The 23,755-nt window shown below is 40.4% G+C and overlaps 2 protein-coding genes across 14 annotated transcripts in view; one reads left to right on the top strand and one right to left on the bottom strand.

The window, feature by feature from the left end:
- Nucleotides 1–12,465, top strand: part of TEX10 (testis expressed 10) — a 53,894-nt gene extending 41,429 nt beyond the window's left edge. For 4 of the 7 annotated variants that reach the window (XM_082468619.1, XM_082468621.1, XM_082468623.1 and 1 more), the window contains 4 exons: nucleotides 3,045–3,125; nucleotides 4,757–4,938; nucleotides 10,774–10,984; nucleotides 12,262–12,465. In XM_082468619.1, coding sequence (XP_082324745.1) covers nucleotides 3,045–3,125; nucleotides 4,757–4,938; nucleotides 10,774–10,984; nucleotides 12,262–12,375 — 588 coding nt within the window. In that variant the 3' untranslated portion in view covers nucleotides 12,376–12,465. Of the gene's footprint in view, nucleotides 1–3,044; nucleotides 3,126–4,756; nucleotides 4,939–10,773; nucleotides 10,985–12,261 lie in introns of those variants that run through there. The other 3 variants (XR_014265513.1, XM_082468620.1, XM_082468622.1) reach the window with 3 other exon arrangements.
- INVS (inversin) overlaps nucleotides 6,184–23,755 on the bottom strand; it is a 156,367-nt gene continuing 138,795 nt past the window's right edge. For 4 of the 7 annotated variants that reach the window (XM_082468569.1, XM_082468565.1, XM_082468571.1 and 1 more), the window contains 3 exons: nucleotides 17,972–18,201; nucleotides 17,132–17,203; nucleotides 12,989–14,168 (listed from right to left, as the gene is read on the bottom strand). In XM_082468569.1, the coding sequence (XP_082324695.1) occupies nucleotides 14,020–14,168; nucleotides 17,132–17,203; nucleotides 17,972–18,201 (451 nt within the window). In that variant the 3' untranslated portion in view covers nucleotides 12,989–14,019. Of the gene's footprint in view, nucleotides 6,328–12,988; nucleotides 14,169–14,201; nucleotides 14,623–17,131; nucleotides 17,204–17,971; nucleotides 18,202–23,755 lie in introns of those variants that run through there. The other 3 variants (XM_082468568.1, XM_082468566.1, XM_082468567.1) reach the window with 3 other exon arrangements.

Below are 23,755 nucleotides of genomic sequence, written 5' to 3' on the forward strand. Positions count from 1 at the left end.
TGGTGAAGATGTGAAGATTGTTGAAATGACAGCAAAGGATTTAGAATATTACATAAACTTAGTTGATAAAGCAGTGACAGGGTTCGAGAAGATTGACTCCAATTTTGAAAGAAGTTCCATTTTGGGTAAAGTGCTGTTGGAAGGAAGAGTCAATCTATCTGGCAAATCTTATTGTTGTCTTATTTTAAAAGAAATGGCCACAGCCACCTCAGCCTTCAGTAGTCACCACCCTGATCAGTCAGCAGCCATCACCATCAAGGCAGGACCCTCCACTGTCACAAAGATTATGACTCACTGAAGGCTCAGATGATGGTTAGCATGTTTTAGCAATGGAATATTTTAAAATTAAGATATGTACATTGTTTTTATAGACAATGCTCTTGTACATGAAATGGACTACAGTATAGTATAAACATATCTTTTATATGCACTGGGAAACCAAAAAAATTTGTGTGACTCACTTTATTGTGATGTTTGCTTTATTGCTATATTTATGTTATTGCAGTGGTCTGGAACTGAACTCACAATATCTTGGGTATGCCTGTATTTGTCTTAAACCAAGACCATTCCATTACGTAAACAAATATAGTCATCAGAATCAGGAAATTAACATTGGTATATTACTGTCATCTAATCCTCAGACTTTACTCCTGTTTTGCCAGTTGTCCCAATAATGTACTTTAAAGGATCCATCTGAAATGATTCATTGCATTTAGTTGTAATGTCTGTTTAGTCTCTTTCAAAATCTGGAATAGTTCCTCAGTCTTTCCTTGTCTTTCGTTGACATTGACACTTTTGAAGAACACAGGACGGTTATTTTGTAAAATTTCTCTCCAATTCAGGTTTAGTTTATTTTTTCATGGTTCGATCAGGTTATATAAATTTGGCAGGAATATGACATGAGTGATGCTGTGGTTTTCTGACTGCATCCTGTCAGGTGGTGCGTGGTTTTGATTTGTCCCATTAGATGTTCACTTTGATCCCTTGAGTAAGTGGTGTCTGTCCATGTTCTCCACTCTTTACTTCTTCCCCTTTGTTATTAGTAATATTTTATGAGGAGATACTTTGAAACAATGTAAATATCCCAGTCCTTTTTGGTCTTCGAATTTATTCATTTATTTATTTTTGTTAGTATGGTTTCCTGTATTTTCCAGTGGGTTAAAATTCCTTACTATCCTTATTAATTTTGATACTCTCATGTTTGCCATGGTTACCTCCTGAAAGCTGGCTTCTTTGTTCTTTTGATACGTCCTCATTTTTCTCTGAGTACAGTTGACCCTTGAACAACACAGGTTTGAACTGTGCCCACTTATTTGGAGATTTATTTCAGTAGTAAATACTACAGTACTACATGATGCATGGTTGGTTGAATCTGCAGATACGAGGAACCTCAGATATGGAGGGCCGACTATGAAGTGATACGCAGATTTTCGATTGCATGGAGTGTCGGCACCCCTACCCACTGCCCCCCACATTGTTCAAGGGTCAGCTTGCTTCCTTACTTTCTTGTACCACAAATTGTTTCAGATTCATGTTGTATTTTCCCTGTCCCAGCCCTGCAATCAGGTATTTCTTTAAGAAGCCCAGTTTTCCTGTAAGTGGAGAATGGATTTTAGAAACCAACTTCTGGACTCTTAAGTGTGGTCATTGCTATTAGATGTTGCTGTTCCCATGCCCTATCAGTGAACAGAAATCAGGAACGCAACACCACTGGGTTCATTCTAGCTGTCTCCTTTTCCTCTTGTACCTGCCTTTTCTGATGCTGAGAAACCTGACTTCCATTTTGCTTAATATATTTACCTACTTCATCAGTTACTTTGCCTGTAATCAGTCTCCTTTTGGCGCCACCCCTTTCCCATGCAGGCATCTTCCTTATCGCATTTGAACTCCAACTCTTGGGGACAGTGTGCCTCCATTTGTTAATGGGTAGCCTGCTCTGGGCCACTGAAGCTCTCCCACCCACTCTAGTGGTGATGTCTAGCTTGGCCTCATGCAGTGTCTTTAGAACTGAATTGTTCAGGAAGGGGAGGGGAGGCAGAAGGGAAGGGATTGAGTGATCATTTATTATTGAATGGGCCTTTCAAATATGATTTATCATTTATGAGTGAAAATATTCATTACACTCATTTTGAAGTAGAAAGATGGCATTGGAAATACGTTGTTTCCGTTGTTACCTATAGGTTTAAAAGATAAGACAATTGCCATGTGAAAACTCTGGGTGGTCGCTCTACAAGAGGTTTTATAGAGACATAATGCATAGAGATGTTGATTTTTTGAGGATTAACAGTCCTCTTGAATTTATCTTGACTATTCATTCTCTTCCTAGAGTGATATTCTTTCCACCAGTCTTATCTTTGTCTTTCCGTGGGATTTTTCTACATACTTGATTTTTGGTACTGCATTCCATCAGCTTCTGGAGTTGTGTTGTGATTCTTTGAAGGACTTGATGCTGTCCTTCCCTCTTCTTGTTTTCTTGAGAACTTAGAAAATGAAAAATACTAGAGATTTGATTCCCACCTCATTCATATTTTTCTTCTTTTCCTATAGACTATTTTCCTTTTACCTTTAGGGAATAAGAGGCAGCATTATAATTAATTTGAACATGGTATTGGTATTTTCTGAATTATAAGTTTTTTTCAGTGTTATATTTTTCCACCAAATGGGAGAAAGGCTTTTGTCTGCCCTTTGTTCCCATCACTGAGATCTCCCTATTGTAGCACGCACTTAATAGAAATGTAGTCTCTGCCTTGGTAGATTGTAAGCTCCTTGAGGGCTGTGAGACAGAAGAGTTTCTCTTTCTTTCATTCCTATGCATAGCACCTAATAGGCCTAGCTCAGTGCTCAGTAAATGTTTAATAAATGAATTATTTGGAAAACTGGACCATTTATATGAGGCTTGATTGTTTGACATTTGCATCTTTAAAGTCACTTTTTGTTAAGTTTCCTTTTAATATATAGAGCAAGTAGATTTTTTAAAAAAACTATCGAACTTGTTTCTGACTAAAATGTTCTGATTTGGTATTGGTTTTCTCCTTTTCTGACAGACAGTTTGTCACAATTTATTGGTTATCCCTGCCCGAAGCCAAAGCTTTGACATCCTGCAAAGTGCCATCAGTAAGCATTTGGTAAATATACTTAAAATTCTTTTCTGTTACACAAGCATAGAGATTTGGTTAAGATTGAGTTTGCCATAACCAAGGAGAGAGTGAGTGTCCAGAAGTCTAAGCTTAATAATTTCATGATGCTGTGGTGAGAACTGAGAAATCTTGGTGTTTTTCCTGGCTGTTATTAATTAATTCTGTGACCTTGGGAAAATCTCCTCTTTTGCCAGGACCTTACTTTTTACATCTGAGCGATGAAAGACCTCTTAAACCTCAGGTCCTTCTGACTTAAAATGCTTTAATTAACACGTGCCAGGTGTCATTGTGTTGGGAATCCAGCATCCAGACTGGGGTTCAGTTTCCACCCAGAAGGTTTGGGGTGTAAAGTAGGGATGTCACCTCACAGGCTCAAGGCCTGGTCACTGGAAGCAGTGAGCTCAGCCATGAAACTGACTTGTCTTTTGGCCAGTGGGTGTCTCTAGTTCCCATTGGCACTAAATTCTCATTAGGTATGCCTGGGTTTTGCTTTTAACTTCCTCCAACATTTACACTTTGCCCTTTGGCTTTTTAGTATAATGATGTGTTACAGTGCAAGGGGGGACTCCAAAACTTTATCTTCCAGGGACTCTCACTTGTTTGGATAATTTTATGGGCATATCTACAGTGCCTTTTCTTTACTTACCTCGAGTTGGAAGACTACTGCTTTGAATCCTCAGTACTCTCTTTTCTCCCTGCTATCAAACTTCTAATCCTTATACACTGTGTCTCCAAAAACCCCATCTTTTTTCTTTTTCTTTTTTTTTTTTTTTACTTCCACTCCAGAAATTTATGCCCTTTGACTACATTCACTATTCTAGTAAAAGATCAACATTCCAGTGTTGATCTGGCCACTTTTTACAGACAGCCTGGGTAAAGGTTAAGACATCAGAACCTGCAGAGTTTATGAGGACTCAGCAGTAGTTTGCAGGAGATTTAGACCATGTATGCATGCAGTTACAAGTTAGAGTCCAGCTGAATGACACTTTATATGGCAGAGTCCAGGTGGTTAGCACACCATGATGTCCCTTATCTGGGTTTTGGGACAGTGAAGCAGTCAAGTGTAAGTATAGTATTATCTTACTCCAGTATAGGTATTTTCCTTAGTTATGTCTGAATGACTGGCTAAATCAAAGGGCAGGAGAAGGATAATTGTAAAAGGAACTGTAGTTTGTACATTTAATTACCTGGGGTGGGGGTGGTGCCAGATATTGGAGTTTTCCAGTCTGGATAATCTGAAGATCATGTAAATGTGATTGCTGGTATCAAGATCTTCTTTGGATGCATGAAATAATCCTTTTAAATAATAGTATTTCTGTCTGTAGAAATTGTAACATCTAGAAAATTTTAGGAGACTTTGTCATGAAGGGGAGGCAGTGGATTGGGTTAATAGTATTTCCTGAGTTTGTATTTTCAAAGTCATTTAACGTAGCAACTAAATTCTCAAAGGAAAACAGGATCTTAAGGTGTGGTTGGTGGCATGGCATGTATTATGTATATACAAGTTTCCACCAGTAGTGATGGAAGGTTAACTCTCCAGATAATGGTGTTTGGTTTTATTCTGGGGAGAGAGAGGGGCTGTTGTGAAGAGGTCATTAATCTCATTTTTCTCTGCCTAGGTTGGGTTGACTGTAATTCCTGACAGCACGGTGGGCTGTGTTTTGGGTGTTATCTGTAAGCTCCTGGATCATACGTGTGTACTTAGTGAGACGCTGCTGCCATTTCTGGCTTCTTGTTGCTACAGTCTTCTTTATTTTCTGCTCACTTTAGAGAAAGGAGAAGCAGAACATCTAAGAAAGAGGTAATAGTTTTTGTATTCTTAAACTTTAATTTTTTTCCTACTTGTTCACCTCCCCTCAATCAATCAGGCAGTCGGTCAGTCAGTCAAGCTGATATTTCCAAAATCTAATTCTCTTCTAGAGTTTGTATAAACCTAGCTAGCTTTTTCTTTGTTCTTTTATGAATCCCCTTTGTGATGTGGTGAGCAGTCTTAGTTTTTTTTTTTTTTTCCTGTAAGCTACAAATTTGAAAAGTTAGATGGCATTATGAAGTTTCCTGAGAGCTTTCCTTATTAACTTTGCTATAGATCTGGCAAGAAAAAAAATTCTACTTTTAGAAGGATGGGCTTATTATTAGTACAAGCCTTTGTATTTTGTTTTGGGCTTCATTAGAACTAGCCAGCATGGATTTTTAAATTCTTGGGTTTAAGGAAATTGTTCTAAGATGCTAGTGTTTTTAATTAGTACTTCTGCTCCTCTGTAATTTTTAGACTAAAGCTTCTAGGATAGTATAGAAGATTTCACTTTAATTTTCAAAGAGTGTTCTCATGCTTATGTTCTCATTGGTATGCTGTTAACAATTCATTGCAGAAGGTTTTTAAAAAATCTAACAGATGAGCAAATATAAGAAAATAAAAATCATGATATCACATTTTGACATTTGCCTTTCTTTTTTGAGCTTTTAAATGTCACCGAAATATACATATGATTGTATAAAACATTTAAATAGTTTAAAGAGTATAAACTGAACACCTGTTTAACCAACCTCCTGGTTCAGAAATAGAACATCGTCAGCACACTTTCTCCATGTACCCTCCACAGTTACATTTCTCTTCTGCATCCCCAGAGATCACTTCTGTATCCCCAGAGATCACTTCTGTGTTAGTCACTTCCTTACCTTTTTATTTAAAAATTTTATATGCATTTGTGAGCAATTTCATTTTTTTTTTTTTTAATTATTTATTTATTTATTTATTTATTTTTGGCTGTGTTGGGTCTTCGTTTCTGTGCAAGGGCTTTCTCTAGTTGCGGCGAGCGGGGGCCACCCCTCATCGCGGTGCGCAGGCCTATCACTATCGTGGCCTCTCTTGTTGCGGAGCACAGGCTCCAGACGCGCAGGCTCGGTAGTTGTGGCTCACAGGTCCAGCTGCTCCGCGGCATGTGGGATCCTCCCAGACCAGGGCTCGAACCCGTGTCCCCTGCATTAGCAGGCAGACTCTCAACCACTGCGCCACCAGGGAAGCCCTCATTTTTGTTTTGCGTATTTTAAGAATTTGATATAAAAGGAATCATACTATATGTATTTTTTGTGACTTGATTTTCATCATCGTTTGTGAGAGTTACTCACGTTGATTCGAAGATGTATTTCATTCATTTTTGTTTCTCTATACCAGGAGTTAGCAAACTTCTTTCTGTAAGGAGTCAGTGAATATTTTAGGTTTTTCAAACCATAAAGTCTCTTGTCAGAACTACTCAGCACTGCCCTGGTCATGTGAAAGCAGCATTAGATGATACATAAATGAATGGGTGTAGCTGTGTTCCAATAAAATTCTGTTTACAGATACAGGCTGTGAGCTGGATTGGCTGTGGTTGTACCCCTGCTCTGTAGGATTCTGTTATATGAATGTACTATAACTTATCCATTTTACTGTCAACAGACATTTGGATTTTTTCCGTTAAGTGTGTGTATTTAAAACTTTGTACATTTCACTGTTAATATCCTGTAAAATTTACACATAAACAAGCATAGATTTGATGGTACTTACCATCATCAAACTTCTGGGCCTGATAGTTCAAGGAAAGGCTTTGTAAATAGCAAGGAACTTCTCAGGGTTCTAAAAATTTTATAATGAGCATCCCCATTTATGAAATATGTATATTACTGTTTGTTATTTCCTGTCACTTGAAATGTAGCCCCTTTGTGATATACTCTGATAAGAAGTTTCAAAGATCTTTTTTAGTTTCTTATAGAAAAACATCCTGCTTTGATTTTATATGGTTGGACTGAACAAAATTCATTGTATTTAATATTTTGCCTGTGTAAAATTCTGTTTTTAAAAGTGTTTTGTACTGTGTATTGAGTTTGATATGCATCTCTCAGGATGACATTAGTCACAAAGAAGTGTTGGCAGCCAGAGTCTTAGGTACTTAAGTTTCCCTTTTAGGCTGCTCCTACCCTCCTAGAGAAGGTGTTTGTGAGATTACAAGTAATGAGAGTGCCAGTCAAACTACTGGGAGCTTTTGATTTCACAAGTGCTGACCAAAAATTGGGCTTGACCAATTTGAGGTATTCAAACTGTGGCCACTGTACTTTGAAGAAACTGTTCTGTTGTCTTCTGGATTCACTGTTAGTAATGAAAGATCTGCTGTTCAACTGAGCCCTTTTGGTTTGTAGGTAGTAATCTATTCTATTTTTTTTTTTAACATCTTTATTGGAGTATAATTGCTTTACAGTGTTGTGTTAGCTTCTGCTGTATAACAAAGTGAATCAGCTATACGTATACATATATCCCCATATCTCCTCCCTCTTGCGTCTCCCTCTCACCTGCCCTATCCCACCCCTCTAGGTGGACACAAAGCACCGAGCTGATCTCCCTGTGCTATGTGGCTGCTTCCCACTAGCTATCTGTTTTACATTTGGTAGTGTATATATGTCCATGCCACTCTCTCACTTCAACCCAGCTTACCCTTCCCCCTCCCCGTGTCCTCAAGTCCATTCTGTAGTAGGTCTGCATCTTTATTCCTGTCCTGGCCCTAGGTTAGTAATCTATTCTTTTCTATGGTTTCACTGTTTTCTTTTTGTTGCATTGCAAATCAGGGTGTATCCTACTGTAGGTTTGTTGTTATTTATCCTGCTTGAGACTTAGTGTACTCCTTTAATCTGAAGACTTAATGTTTTTTCTTCAGCTATGTTTTTATTTCTGTTATCTTCCCCACTGTTTGTATTCTCTCCTAAAAACTCCTTTTAAACATAGGGAGTTTCTCATTCTGTCCTCTCTTAACATCTTCCACTTTGCTAATTCTTTTGTTTAATCCTTCTATTGAGTTTTTACTGTATCAGCTATTGTTTTCTCTTTCATCTATTTTGAGTTTTTACTTGGCTCTTTGTCATTCTCACTTTATTGGTGTTAAAGGTCTTGTCAGTTGTGTTTGCTCTGTTTCTCTCTGGTGTGGGAATTCTCTCTTATTTTGGGGAGCAGGTGGGGCTTTGGAGGTTGTCTCTAGTGGGGCTGAACAAACAAGCTCATGTTTTGGGTTGTATAACTTTCTCTGAATGAATCTTTTGTGAGAGTTTGTGGAGGTTGTGGAGACCTCCCTATGGGGCAGTTTCACATTTGCATTTTCCTGGCTTCCAGCTCTATGCAGGGAGCCCAGTTCTAGCTCCCTGCTTTCCGTACCTGGGGCTGAAGCCTCAGCTTCCAACATTGTTGGCTGTTGAATACCCAGCCCCAAAATCCCATATCCAGTTCTGTGCTCCTGTGTATCTTCATGAGTTCTGTCATAGTTTCTGGCACCTAGAGATATCACCCATTCTGGCTTTTGAGCTTGGCTGTATTTTTGTTTTGTTTTTTAAATTATATTATCTGTATTTCCCTGTGTTTGGGGAGTGGGGGGTTGGTTGGTATTATCTGACCAGAATACATCAGAAGTTTGCAGAGTTAGTGGAATTCCTGAAAATTGTATGTGAAATATTGGACTTTCATCAGTTCCTTTAGAGTGGTTTAGAACCATTGCTTTATGTTGACCTAAAATCTCAACTTCATAACAATTTATATAGAGTTGGTACAATTATTTCTGTGCATGACAACTCTTAGAAAACCCTAAGAATGGCTCTTCAAATGGTATTGCTTACATCGTTCGTGGTACCCAGGTCTCTCTTCTTTTTGGCCTGACAGTTTTCTTTTTTTTTTTTTTTTTTTTAAAGAAATTCACGTTCTTTTATTTATTTATTTATTTATTCATGACTGTGTTGGGTCTTCGTTTCTGTGCGACGGCTTTCTCTAGTTGCGGCAAGCGGGGACCACTCTTCATCGCGGTGCGCGGGCCTCTCACCATCGCGGCCTCTCTTGTTGCGGAGCACAGGCTCCAGACGCGCAGGCTCAGTAATTGTGGCTCACGGGCCCAGTTGCTCCGTGGCATGTGGGATCTTCCCAGACCAGGGCTCGAACCCGTGTCCCCTGCATTGGCAGGCAGACCCCCAACCACTGCGCCACCAGGGAAGCCCCGACAGTTTTCTTTAATTGTGGTGTGCGAAGGTAGAATTCTAAACTTTACTCATCCATTCAGTATACTTGTATTTGGTATAGTGTAGAATCCATAAGCTCTTTTAACAGTTTTGATCCACAGTTATTTGAAATCCACTGAAGTTCAAGTAGAGAGTGAATATATTGGATCAGTACAGTAGCAACTTATTAAAAAAAAAACACAAGGGGTAGGAATTGTGGAGGTAGGAATTTGAAACCCAGCAGGAACCAAAGCAGCTTTCTCTAGTCTTTTCTTTTTCTTCTAAATTTTGTAGTCTTTAATCTTTGTGCCTTTGCCTCATCATTAGCTATGTCTACAGTCTGGCTTTCTCTTTTCTTCTTGCACATGGCTGTCCTAACCTGGCTGTGCATGAGTCCACAGGCTGAATAAAGTCTCTTCGGATAAGAGGATCTGTTTGGCTTAATGGATTTGGTATCTACCTTTGATGCAATTGCTGTATGTGGAGTTGGGAGGGGGGTCAGATGGTGAAAGGTCTGGGGGTAGGCTTTCTTAGAAAGATTTGGGACTGGGAGGATTATGCACTCTTGGTAGAGAAATTGTAACAGGCTAAGGTCAGAGCCTTTAGCAGCCAGTGAACTTTTCCTCCAAAAGGATATTTCTCCATTTAATTGACACACTTCTAGAATGTGGTTAGGCCACTTACCTCTGTCATAAAACATTTTTGTTCCTGTTCTATAAAGATACCAAAAGAATGATGCTCACTGAAATTTGGATTTATTTACCATCTCTGGCCTGTAATAGTTCCCTTACTGGTTATTTTCTCAAATCCCTTTGGTTCCTTGTGAGCACATCTTTCTCTGGAAACCTGCCCTGTTCTAACACGTTGAAGAGACTCATAATCCAGGTCAGAGGCTTAGAGTTTCATGAAGTTCTTTTCTTCCCTTTTTGCCATTGGGACATTCTTACTCTTTTGACATTTGGTGTTGTGTAATAGACAGTTGAATAATGTCCACTGGTAGAGAATAGTACGCATGTATAGATCATTCTGTGGTGAATTCTGTGTAAATATGATCACTAGGGCTTCAAGAATGTCTTGTTAAGCCCAGGGAAATGCTGGTTGCTAGGCTTCCTGAAACCCATAAAATAGGGGAAAGCAGCTGATTCTTCACTGCATTTGCTTTTTTAGCTCTGATGAAACCCAGTTCTTTTTTTTTTTTTTTTAATTTTTATTTTTTAAATTTATTTATGGCTGTGCTGGGTCTTCGTTTCTGTGCGAGGGCTTTCTCTAGTTGTGGCAAGTGGGGACCACTCTTCATCGCGGTGCGCAGGCCTCTAACTCGCGGCCTCTCTTGTTGCGGAGCACAGGCTCCAGATGCGCAGGCTCAGTAATTGTGGCTCACGGGCCCAGCTGCTCCGCGGCATGTGGGATCTTCCCAGACCAGGGCTCGAACCCGTGTCCCCTGCATTGGCAGGCAGATTCTCAACCACTGCGCCACCAGGGAAGCCCTGAAACCCAGTTCTTATTAGTTTTGGTTTCTGGGGTTTTATCAAAAAACACCGTGTTTCTTAAAAGGACATCTTCAGTCTTGGGAAGTATGGAAAGGGCACTTTTCCTGTATGCGTTGGTTCACTGACTCATTTCTGTTTTGTAGGGACAAGCTGTGGGGCGTCTGTGTCTCCATCCTGGCACTCCTGCCTCGAGTGCTCAGGTTGATGCTGCAGAGCCTGCGGGTGAGCAGAGCTGGACCTGAGGAGCTGCCTGTTGTGGGCCAGCTGCTTCGCCTGCTGCTGCAGCACGCACCCCTCAGGACTCACATGTTGACCAATGCCATCTTGGTGCAGCAGATCATCAAGAATATCACAGTAAGAAGCAAGGAACAAGGGCTTTGTACTGTTCGTACTAGATTCATGGGCATGGAGGTGCTTTTGGGAGGCCAGGGTTTCTGTGCGTTGACGGACTCCTGGAATTAAGCCCAGTGTGGTGATTTCTTAGGGCTTCCCCTGCCGTCTAGTAACTGACTGTCACTTAACCAGGGGGGTGACTTTGATTGCAGAATCAGTACTAAAAACCTTAAAATACTCAAACTGAATTAAGGTGGCAGGCAGCTTAGTTGGAAAAAGTACAAGCGTCAGAGTCACTCCTACCTGTTTTGTGATACAGATTCTATTGCTTAACTGTGATAATTTGGCAAGTTGTGTGTGTTTGTTTTTTTTTTTTTTAACCTATCTGAGCTTGTTTTCCTAGCTGTAGAAATGGGAATAATAGCAACATTGATGGGTTTTGTTGACCATTAAAAGAGATCATCCAAGTAAGGTTTATACTGTAACTGATAGTTACTAAGCACCCAACAATGTTAGCTGTCATTAAGGAAATTTAGCAGGAATAAACTAAGGCCTATTTCTAGTCACTTAGTTCACTGGAGGAGGTGGAGGAAGTTGGAAGTTGCAGGCTTCAGCTTTGTCTAATGGTTGGTTCTCTGTGTTCACCTGGGGCGGGCAGTTCTGTTTATTAAGGATTCCTTTGGTGTTTTTGGTTTGGGAGAGTTAAAGTGAGGTATTTTGTATAGGCCTTTGATTGGAGGGGGTTATTAATTGGTATATGTAATAATACTTCAGAGTAATAGAGCTTATACCTACATATAACACAAGATATATTCTGAATTGTCTCAGTAATGGAAGAGGATGCAGAATTCAGAAATAGTAGAAGGGAAGAAAAGTTAAGAACTTGGATTATTCCGAGGTTGGAGAATCAGCCAATTTCTATAAGAATGACAAATTGAGACCTGTTGAATCATTATTCTCAGTTAATGTTATGAGATTCTAGAATGCAAAGAGGCGGAAGTACAGGGTGTAGGGGTGGTTAATGGTGAAATTTCATTAGTCCCTAGCAAATGTGGGAGGGAAGAGACCCAACAAGAAACTGGTAGCACTTAATACTTGAGGATGAAACTAGGAATTTTAACTACCTGTGGTAATAATACCTGATTAATAGGTTCCTTTTTTCAGTGAGGTTTCATGTGATAATTTATAGATGAGGATACTATCGCAAGGACTCTTTGAGATCTTGTTTGGGTGTGGGAAAAAACCATCAGGAAGCAGTTTTGTTACAACTCTCATATTACTCTTGTTTTTCTCTGCAGACATTGAAGAGTGGAGGTGTTCAGGAGCAGTGGCTCACAGACTTACATTATTGCTTCAATGTGTACATCACTGGGCATCCCCAGGGACCCAGCATGTTGAGTACAGTGTATTGAAAAGGCACTGTTTGAAATTGTTTATTCACATCTAATTTTGAAGAGACTGATGTAATAAATGTTTGTCATTAAAGCTGAACTTTTAAAGAAGTTGTTTATGAACCTTCCTTTGCACTGAAATAGGAGAATAATGCTTGGGAGTTGCCATTGATGCACAGGCTGGCTTCCTGGACTAGCATGTGATATGTGGTTACAGGTATTCTGTATTTCATAGCTAAGTATATGTAAAATACAGAGCGATAATATGGTACCTTCTATTATATAGTAAGAAATAAGCTGTGTCTTTGTGGTCCCATCTAGGCAAACTTCATTCTTTTTGTTCTCAGCCCCAGTTCATTCAGACAGCAACAAACTAAACTAGTTTTTGGTTTGGTTTTGTTTGGGAGTGGTTGCTTCTCACTCTGGAGTTGTGTTGTTTCCCGAGGATTTCTAGCAAGATTTCAAAACAGTGCTCCCATTTGTTGTGGATTTTCCTGTACCTAAATGGTCCTTGGTCTGAGCTGGGTAACTCTTACAAAATGGTTTTCTACTAGTGATCCATTATAAGAGTTCTTAATTTATGTTATAATTTTCATAAAAATGAAGTAATTTAGTTAGCCAACTGTAAAAAATTCAGGTAATTAAATAACACTTTATTGCTTCCAATCTCTTACTTTCAGGACAGGGGTGGCAGTAATCTTAAAATGCAAGCAGTTCTAGAAATATCTGTGAGCCTAATATGCCATTGTTTCTGCCTGTCTACATTCCTAGTAGCTTTGCCCTTAAAAAATGTGAAAAAGCCCACAATCACTGGATTTTATTTAAACCATGTGTTCGTAGAGAGCTAGAATGCATAGTTAGCACAGTTTCCCATGCCTAAGGAACAGCATTTTGACAAGGTTGCTCACCTCTGCAGGTCAAGCAGAAAATACAAGTGGAAGGTTAAGGCCTGAATTGGCACCCCGTGCATGAATGTCTGGTCTGTAGACCTTCCTGACTGAGGCCTTGGTGCTGTGATACTGCTGGTGCTCAGCAGAAGGAACGCCATTCACAGAGAGGACGTGGCAGCAGCCTGTGGCCTTCAGAGGCTGACACGGGAACTGTAAAATGTAAGCAATCAACAGTATACCTATTACAGTCTTAAAATGTCTAAGAGAAAAACACTGGGTCACGACTCTGGTCTAAAAATTAAAACTGATGATGTTGGAATAACAGGATGTGGTGTCTGTAATGAAGTCCATTGCATTAGATTCCAGAAAAGTAGTGAACTGAAGGCAGCTGCTGTGGGACAGGCTCTTCCCCATCTCATTTAGGTTCTTCACTGGAGCCAACAAACCAGGCTTGCACCCGTTGAGGAGAAATCCCAACCCAGCAGTGTCTTTAGTGCTCACTTCCTTAGTTTTACTTAGACTTAACTGTTATTAGAAACACTCTTTTCCAGCCGTCCTGACGGACGTGTAGGCACACGGGCAGCTTTGCACAGGTATAGTCTACCCTGGTCCTTTCAGCACTAGCTAAGAATTTACAAAACAGTGCCGTGTAAGAGCAGAAAGAAAACACATTTCTTTCAGTTGTTACCACATTTTCAGGCTAATAAGCCTTCAGGCATGGATATTAAAGTTTTCCCAAAGTGTAAAAGCTAATCAAAGAATTATGCACTAGCTATTAGAACCGCCCCCTCCGGGCACAGTCTTCCTCCATAGGCAGTCGAAGCTTTGTTTTGTTTCTTGATGGGTTAGCTGATTGCAGGTTATAAGAAAAATTCTTTGATCTTCCACTGTTCTCAAGGAGGTGTATACACTGCAAGTTGCTCACTGTTAAAAACAAATACCAGATATTCAGATTATTATTATTGCTACTACTATTATTATTTTTGGCTGCGCTGTGCGGCATGCAGGATTTAGTTCCCCGACCAGGGATCGAACCTGTGCCCCCTGCATTGGGAGTGTGGAGTCTTAACCACTGGACCGCCAGGGAAGTCCCGATATTCAGATTATTAATTTTCATGCTGAAGGGCAGAGTTGATCGGTGGGGAGGAAGAAGGGTTTAGGTTTGGATTATCCATGGGGCTGAATAAGGTGATGGCTAGTTTATTGTAGAGACAGGAGGATGTCAGCCCTCCATTTTCCATCCTCTCAAAGATACCTGACATCTCTTTAAGGAATAACCTTGACTATGAGGGGGCAGCTGCTTGAGGAGGTAGGACTGGAACTTAGGTCTTCAGTCTGCCTGGAATAACTGGTATGATACTGCTTTCTCTGTGCGTCTCTGTAACATAACACAAACATATATATCTATCATGTAACTTTCCCTGTGCCACATACTTGGCTATAGTCCATTCTAGAAAATAGGTTCCTTTGAAAACTATTCAGGTGATAGAATAATAGGCATGTCAAGCTTGAAGTGGATTTTTTTAGGCCTTTTTATGACTTTGAAATCACAGAGTTACAGGATGCTACAGTTGGAAAACTTTAGTGGTGCAGTCAACCCTCTCACTTAACAAATGAGGATACTGAGCCCCCGACCAGTTAAGAGAACTTGCTGAGGCCGTACTGCTGGATGTTGCTCCTAACTGGAGCAAAGAAGCAAACATGAAAGGTGAGTAGTTTTTAAAAAGTTACAAAAATATGTCTTTCTCTCATCTGGTTTTATTACTGTTACTTCAATAAAGTTAAAGTGAACTGTTTTGGAACTCTGGTGTGTTTGTGGCTGCCTTTGTTGTATCAAGTCTTGAGTTGTCATCTGCATACCCCTCTGTAGGTGGGCAGGAATATTCTGCGTTCATACAAGGGGGTACCGTTTTTAGTAATCACTTAAGCCATGGTTATTCCATTCGTTGGAATGGAATTTTTTTTAGAGGAAATTCTTTTATTTTTAACAAGATGGGCCCACAGATTTAGGACATTGATATATGTATGCTCTCTGATCATTACTGTGCTGCTATTCTCTGTGGGTGTGGGTGGTTTGCAGGTGGGTGTAGAAGACTGAGGAGAATGTGATTGTTTGCCTCCTGGATGCAGGTAGAGAAACAGTCCAAGGAGTTTGTTACTTTGCTCTAATCAGCTCACTTTCTGCTCCTTGTTTTAAAAGAGGTAAAGGCACTACTAAAGTCTCCCCAAATTGAAGGTTAGGAGCCACAATCTTCACTCAATTTATTTGAGTACCTACAATGTGCCAGACAATGTACTAAAGCTAAGTAGAACAGTGAGCAAAATCCAAAGATCCTTAACCTCATGGAATTCTCAAAGCAAAAATTTCTATTCAAGGTAAAGACTAAAATGAATGGTTTGTCCTTCTTGGTTCCATTTGCCATCTGTGATTCTACATTGCAGAAACTTATATTGTATGTCCAAGTCATGCCCATTTCATGGAAATTTATAGACTGTGTTCTGTATAAAACACAGGCTGTAGCTAACTAGCTAGGAGCTCTGGTGACCATCAGCCTTATTCACATGTTAATGGTTAATGTGGATAGGTGGGCCTCATAAAACCTTTGTCCCCCAAGCTTAGGTTTAGGAAAAGATTCTCTTTGGTCCTCATCTGTTTTCAAGCCAGTGTAGGACAAACAAGCTGATAGTTTATATGACGTCCTAAGAAACCATTATTTCTTTTATTTATTCTGTCCTTTAACTGTGAGTCCTTTAACTAAAAACCTTTATGTCACTAAACACCTTCATTTTTAAAGATTTGATAGTCCTGGACTTTTGAGACAAAGTAAAAAATGCTCTGATTATCTCATTTTAATATCTGATTATCTAAATGCTACTTCTTAAGTAGTTTTATCTGACAGTGTGTTTTTGAAACTATTCTTTAATTCACTCAAGTATAACTAGAGGTTTGTTTTGTTTTGTTTTAAACATAGAACCATGGGCCTGATTCCTTTGAAAGTCTCTAATTGCCCCTGATCAGCCTGTCTATATTACATGAGTTGCCCAACTCTTATTAAAGCTTTGGCAGTAATTACTGTCCCCCCACCTCTTGGTTTTCCCCCCATCAAAAATAAATGAATGTTAAAGTTCACGTTGACAGTCATTGTTCACCTTCCCAGCTGTGCTCTGTTCCTGCAGGATAGCCGCGGCTCAGGGACTGGGGGGGAGTGTGTTGCCATAGCCACCCGTGAGAAACCCTGGGCCTGGCATTAACTGCTGACAGCACTGAACTTATCACCCAAATTTAATTCTGCCATGAATGAAGGGGCCCTGAGTAAAACAGTCTTGTCTTGTGGCTAAAAAGAAAGTTCCCTGAGCTGCTCCTGTATGAGTGGAAGTGTGCACAGTTGAGCCTGAGCTGGACATGGTATTAAATATTAAATGCCTCCTTAGGGGGCCCTAAAAGGCAAAAGGCAGAATCTATGGTCAAGGGACTTCTTCCCATCTTTGGGAAGGAGATGGAGGATCTTAATGTGAAACCAAAATGGAGCAAGAACTCCCAAGGTATTACTTTGAAGAATGACAGTATTTGTGTTTCCCCCTCCTGTATGTGAACAAGTATGTAAAAGTGATCAATAATAGGTGCCGTTTATTGTTTCTGCTGGAGGTAATGTTAATAAGCTTTTGGTTGCAAAAATAACTTGCCTCTTCTGGAGAAGAGATGTTTATTACAGTGGTAATTCCATGAAAGGGGGATGAAGAACACATGTAATCCTGAAATCAAATGACTTTTGGAACCCCTGGCAGTCTGTTCTAATGTCTTCCACCTTTGGGGATGAAACAAAAAAGGGAACTGTTTCCCCACATGGTCTCCCCAGTCTGCTTTGCCCATGCAGTGGCTGCCTTACCTGAGTTGAGACCCAGCACAGAATGGGCTTTTGAAGATCTCGTAGGCTGATGTACTTTTCCTTCTTGAGAACCTGAAATCAACCAACAATGATCATCTATTTCTGACCAGTGACAACTGTGGCCTGACCAAGTTCTGAATTCTTTATTGAGGTGAAGGCTCGAGTTTGCAGGTGTCTGCCAAGATAGATTAGGTATGGTGTGGAAAAACTACATAGGCCCGCCTGGGTCAAGTCTGCAGATTTTGCTGCCAGGGCCACAGATCTGTTTGTAAGGGTGCCCTGACTTAACTTTTTTTCCACTGGGGAGCTAGCCAGTCCTGTTCTCTGAGTTTATTTGGATGGGCACTTTGCAGAGCTGTAAGTGTTTCAGTATGCAGCAGTTCATCTGCTAAGCAAGTATGTACTGTAGGGCTTGGATCTGGGATATTACCACAGATAGGCAACTCTGTACTATCTAAGCATAGCAAAGGTCAGTGTGAGGCAGGCAGGGTCTGCCTGGGCCTGGAGTCCTCTAAATGGAGAATTTAAGGGAAAACAGGCAGCAGCCTAGAGCGGTTGCTGTGCTGAGGCTTTCACTCATGAAGCCCAGCAGACAATCTCTTGGCTTTAAGTCTCTCTCGGTTGAGATACCAGGATACCTCATGAAACCAGTTCTGACCCGGAATTGCTGGAAGGGAGGCACTAAATGTGATGAGAATTCTGTTGGTGCCTGGAAGTTTAATAAAGTTCCTACCTGAATGGAGGTTTGCCCAATGTAATTAAATCCTGTTTTCAAATTCTGATGTGACACACTCTGGGGGTGCTTGTTGTAAACTACAAAGTACCCAGACGGACAGTTACCGTAGATCTGCTTGAGCACTGAGTGTCTGGTGGGCTTGGTGCCTGAGCTGCCCTTGGGTGGACTCTTGGTGGTCCTGCTTACTGCCATGGTCTTTGGGGGTTTCAGTTCCAGTTCCTTCCTCCAAACCTGGAGGATCAAAGTCATGCACTCTCGGTTCCATCTGTCCATATCTCTGGTTCCAACCTGCTTTATGTGCAGAAGGTGGGACAGGTGCTTCCTGAGCTGGTAGCTGGTGGGGTGAGAGGAGGGGAGAGACTTAATAAGATCACAATACTGAGAAAACCAGTGTTCCTTAAAGTTCCTAGAAGCTATAGGAATAGTAGTTGCTGAACTCTTGGGAGATTCAGTCAAGCTCCCATTCCTAATTTCAGTGGCAGTATGTTGAATATTGAATTCTGTCTTTGTCCATCAGTACTTCCTGAACTAGGAATCAGATGGGTCCTTGCCCTCAAAGTGGGACAGGCCAATGTGTAAACAGATGTGGTATGAGAAGTACTATGTGAGAGGAAAGAGCTAGATGGCTGATATTTGTGCTGGGTTTTAAGGGATAAGTAGGAGCTTGCTAGGCAGGGAAGGGCATTTTAAGTAGCAGAAGTGGCACGATCAGAGGTAGATGCATTTGTGTAGGAATGTTAAAGTGAGATATGTGTGAAGCATTAGGTATTTGGTAAGGGAAGGAGGATGGGAGGCTGGGCTACATTGTGGAAGCTGTGTCAGGGGAGCTGAGTCATAGCCCAGCCCATGGCTGAGTGTAGCTCCTGGCCCCTACCTGACCAGGAAGGTTGGCCAGACCACCTGGAAGCTGCGTAGCCCAGCAGTGCTCAAGAAGGGTGTACAGGGCTTCCCTGGTGGCGCAGTGGTTGAGAATCTGCCTGCCAATGCAGGGGACACGGGTTCGAGCCCTGGTCTGGGAAGATCCCACATGCCACGGAGCAACTGGGCCCGTGAGCCACAATTACTGAGCCTGCACGTCTGGAGCCTGTGCTCCGCAACAAGGGAGGCCGCGATGGTGAGAGGCCCGCGCACCGCGATGAAGAGTGGTCCCCACTTGCCGCAACTAGAGAAAGCCCTCGCACAGAAACGAAGACTCAACACAGTCATAAATAAATAAATAAATAAAAGAACGTGAATTTCTTAAAAAAAAAAAAAAAAAAAGAAGGGTGTACAGTAGGCAGAGCCGATCATCCACAGAACAAAGCCAATAGCACTGTTCAGCCAGGGAACTTGGGGAGCAGGCCAGTTTGAATCAAGACCACAAACAAAGAGGCTCGCCACCTTTGGAACCAGTTTCCCCCACTCTGCCCGGGCAGGGAAAGTAATTCATAGCTCCAGCCATTGCTGAATACAGCCTTCAGCCTGTCCAACCAGGGAAGCTCACCAGAGCACACGAGAAGCCTTGTAGCCCGTCCATCAGCCTCTCTTACAGTAGCACTTGAAGACAGCACAGCCCGTGGCTCCCCGCCCCCACCCCAGAATAGAGCTGGTGGCTGTGTCTGGCTCGGGAATTCAGTGCACAGTCTTTTACCCAATTTGGGTCCCTGAACAATGAGCTCTGCAGGCCCTGGGCCTGTCCTACTGTCCCACCAGAGCAAGGAAACTAAATCATACCCCTGCCTCCTGCTGAGTGTAGTGCCCAGTCCCGGCTGTCTAAGTAAGCCTGATCAGAGAGCCCTGGCAACTGCGGAGCCCATCCTGTAGCCTCACTTGAGCAGGGAACCAAACCAACAGTCCTGTCCAACTGTTTGCAGTCAGCAGTGGCAGCACCCTCCTCCTCCCACCCCCTGCTCCACAACCTCAGAGCTTGGGCAGTGGCCCTGCCCCAAAAGAGACAGCAAGCCCCACCTGCCCAAATACATTACCAGCAGACACATCCAGAAACCCAAACTGAGCTGACTGTTGAAGAGTTCAGTTTGCTCTCTGCCAAAGCAAACCTGGAAGAGGAGCCTGCTTATTCAAATGCACAGATGCCAACATAAGGAATCAAGGATACAAAAAAATGAAAGAACACAACAGGTAAACATGACACCAAAGGAAACTTTAAAAAGCTCTGAAAACTGACCTTACAGAAATGGAGATCTGTGGATTGTCAGAGAAAGAATTCAGAATTCTCTTAAACAAGTTTAGTTGTCTGTGTGATCTTATAGTTCACTAAACAAAATTAGGCAAACAATGCATGAACAAAATGAGGAAAAGTTCTAAGAAATAGAAACTATCAAAAAAAAAAAAAAGCCAAATCCTAGAGCTGAAAAATACAATGACTGAACTGAAGAAATCAACAGCTTCAAAGGCACACTTAACCCTGCAGAAGAAAGAATCAGTGACCTAGAAGACAGGACATTTGAAATTATCCAGTCAGAGAAGGCAAAAAGAAAAAAAGAAGTGAAAAAAGCGTATGGGACTTATGGGACACAATTAAAAGAAACAGTATCTGCATTATGGGAATTCCAGAAGGAGAAGAGAAAGGGACAGAAAGTATATTTAAAGCAATAATGGCTGCAAACTTCCCAAACCTGAGAAGAGAAATAGACATCCAAACCCATGAGGCTCAAAGGACCTCAAATAGGTTGAACGAGAGTAGGGCTACACTGAGACACATTATAATTATAAAAAGTCAGAGACAAAAATAATTTTGCAAACAGTAAGAAAAAAGAGAAGTTACATACAAGTGAACTCCCGTTAAGACTATATAAACAGACTTCTTGTCAGGAACTTTTCAGGAAAGAATGGGATGACAGGTTTAAAACATTGAAAGAAGATGACTATCAACCAAGAATACTATACCTGACAAAGTTATCTTTCAGAAATTAAGGAGAGATAAATACTTTCCCAAACAAGAGTTGAGGGAGTTCATCAGCACCACACCTGCCTTACAAAAAATGCTAAAGGGAGTAAAGTAAAAGGACATTAATCATCTTAAGGCAATGTAAAACTCACAGGTAATGGTAAACATATAGTCAAAGTTAGATTCTGTAATATGGTAATGGTGATGCATAATTAACATACAACTCTAGTTTAAAAGTAAAAAGTAGTAAATATAACCATAACTACAGTAAGCTTTATTGGATGTGCAATATAAGAAATATTTATGTAAACTGTAACATAAATAACCTAAAATGTGAAGAGGGAGAAGTATAATATTTAGCAGTGCTATTGAAGGTAAGTTAATAGTTTAAAATAGGGTGTTATTTTAAGATATTTTATGATATTTTAAGATACTTTATGTAAGCTTCATGGTAACCACAAGGGAAAAACCTGTACTCATTACACCAAAGAACATGATAAAGAAGTCAAAGCAGACTGATACCAAAAGGCATCAAAACACACAGAAAAGATAGCAGGATAAGAAATGAGGAACAAGGGATCAACAAAACAGCCAGAAGACAATTAACAAATTGCAATAGTAAGTCCTTACCTACCAATAATTACTTTAAACATAAATGGATTAATTCCTCCAATCAAGACAGAATGGCTGAATGGATTAAAAAAAAAAAAACAAGATCCAATGATACATTATCTACAAGAGACTCATTTTAGCTTTAAACACCCACACACACAGTGAAGAAATGAGGATATTTCAAGCAAATGGTAGCCAAAAAACACTCCCCAAAACAAAAAAAGCAGGGGTAACTATAATTATATCAGACAAAACATACTTTAAAAATGTTATAAAGAAACAAAGAAGGTCATTACATAATGATAAAGGGTCAATCCATCCGGAAGATATAACAATTGTAAATATTTATGCACCCAACATCAGAGCATCTAAATATACAAAACTACCAGAGCTAACAGAAGAAATAAACAGCAATAGAGTAATAGCTAGGGACTTTAATACCCTACACTCAACAATGGATAAATCACTCAAAGAGTCAAAGAGGAAACAGTGGATTTGAACACTATAGACCAAATGGACATAACAGACATATAGAGAATAGTTATCCAACAATCAGAAAAAACATTCTTCAAGTGCACATGGAACATTTTCTAGGATAAATCATGTGTTAGGCCACAAAACAAGTCTTAGCAAATTCAAGAAGACTGAAATCATACCAAATATCTTCTCTGATCGTAATGGTATGAAATTAGAAATGAATAATAGGAGGGAAATTGGAAAACTCATAAATACATGGAAATTAAACACTCTCCTGAACAACCAATGGATCAAAGAAGAAACTGAAAGGGAAACTTAAAAGGTATCTTGAGACAAATTGCAAATAGAAACTCTACATACCAAAACTTATGAGATGCAGCAAATGTAATTTTAAGAGGGAAGTTCATAGTAATAAATGCCTACATTAAGAAATAAGAAAGATCTCAAACAATCTAACTGTATGCCTTAAGGAACTAGAACAAGAACAAACTGAGCCCAGAGTTGGAAGGAAATAATAAAGATTAGAGCAGAAATAAATGACATAGAGAACAGGAAAACAATAGAAAAGATTTAAAAAGCTAAGTTGGTTCTTTGAAAAGGTAAACCAAATTGACAATTAGCTCTACAAACCAAGAAGGGAAAAAAAGGATTCAAAGCAACAAAATCATAAATGGAAAAGGAAACACTGCAACTGATACCACAGAAATACAAAGGATCATAAGAGGCTGCTGTAAACAACTATATACCAACAAACTAGACAACCTAAAAGAAATGGAGAAATTCTTAGAAACAACCAACCTGCCATGACTGAATCAGGAAGAAATAAAAAATCTGTACAGACCAATAAAGAGTAAGAAGATTGAATTTGTAATCAAAAATCTCCTAATGAAGAAAAGTCCAGGACCAGATGGCTTCACTGATGAATTCTACTAAACATTTAAAGAAGAATTCCAATCCTTCAAATTCTTCAAAACATTTGCAGAGGAGGGAACACTCCCAAACTCACTTCATGAGCCCACATTACCCTGACACCAAAGCTAGAAAAAAATTCCACTACAAGAAAAGTATAGGCCAATATCCCTGATGAATACAGATGCAAAATTTCTCAGTAAAATACTAGCAAACCAAATTCAGCAGCACATTAAAAGGATCATTCCCCATGGTCAAGAAGTATTTATTCCTGGAATGCAAGGATGGTTCAACATATGCAGATAAATCGATGTGATACATCATATTAATAGAATGAAAGAAATCACATGATCATCTCAAAAGACACAGAAAAAGCATTTGACAAAATCCAACATCTGTTCATGATAAAAACCCTTAACAAATTCAGTATAGAAGGAACATAACTCAACATAATAAAAGTCATATATGACAAGCCCACAGCTAACATCATACTCAGTGGGGTAAGGTTGAAAGTGTTTCCTCTAAGATCAGGAATAAGGCAAGGGTGCCTACACTCACCACTCCTTTTCAACAAAATACTAGAAGTCCTAGCCAGAGCAATCAAGCAAGAAAGCAAAAAAGGAATCAGAATGGGAAACAAAGAATTAAAATTGTCTTGGGGGCTTCCCTGGTGGCGCAGTGGTTGAGAATCTGCCTGCCAATGCAGGGGACATGGGTTCGAGCCCTGGTCTGGGAAGATCCCACATGCCGCGGAGCAACTAGGCCCGTGAGCCACAATTACTGAGCCTGCGCATCTGGAGCCTGTGCTCCGTAACAAGAGAGGCCGCGATAGTGAGAGGCCCGCGCATCACGATGAAGAGTGGCCCCCGCTTGCCGCAGCTAGAGAAAGCCCTCGCACAGAAACGAAGACCCAACACAGCCCAAAATAAATAAATAAATAATTAAAAAAAAAACTTAAAAAAAAAATTGTCTTCATTTGTAGATGACATGATTTTATATATGG

This window comes from Balaenoptera physalus, assembly GCF_965194825.1.
Source record: "Balaenoptera physalus genome assembly, chromosome: 7".
NCBI classification, from domain to species: domain Eukaryota; kingdom Metazoa; phylum Chordata; class Mammalia; order Artiodactyla; family Balaenopteridae; genus Balaenoptera; species Balaenoptera physalus.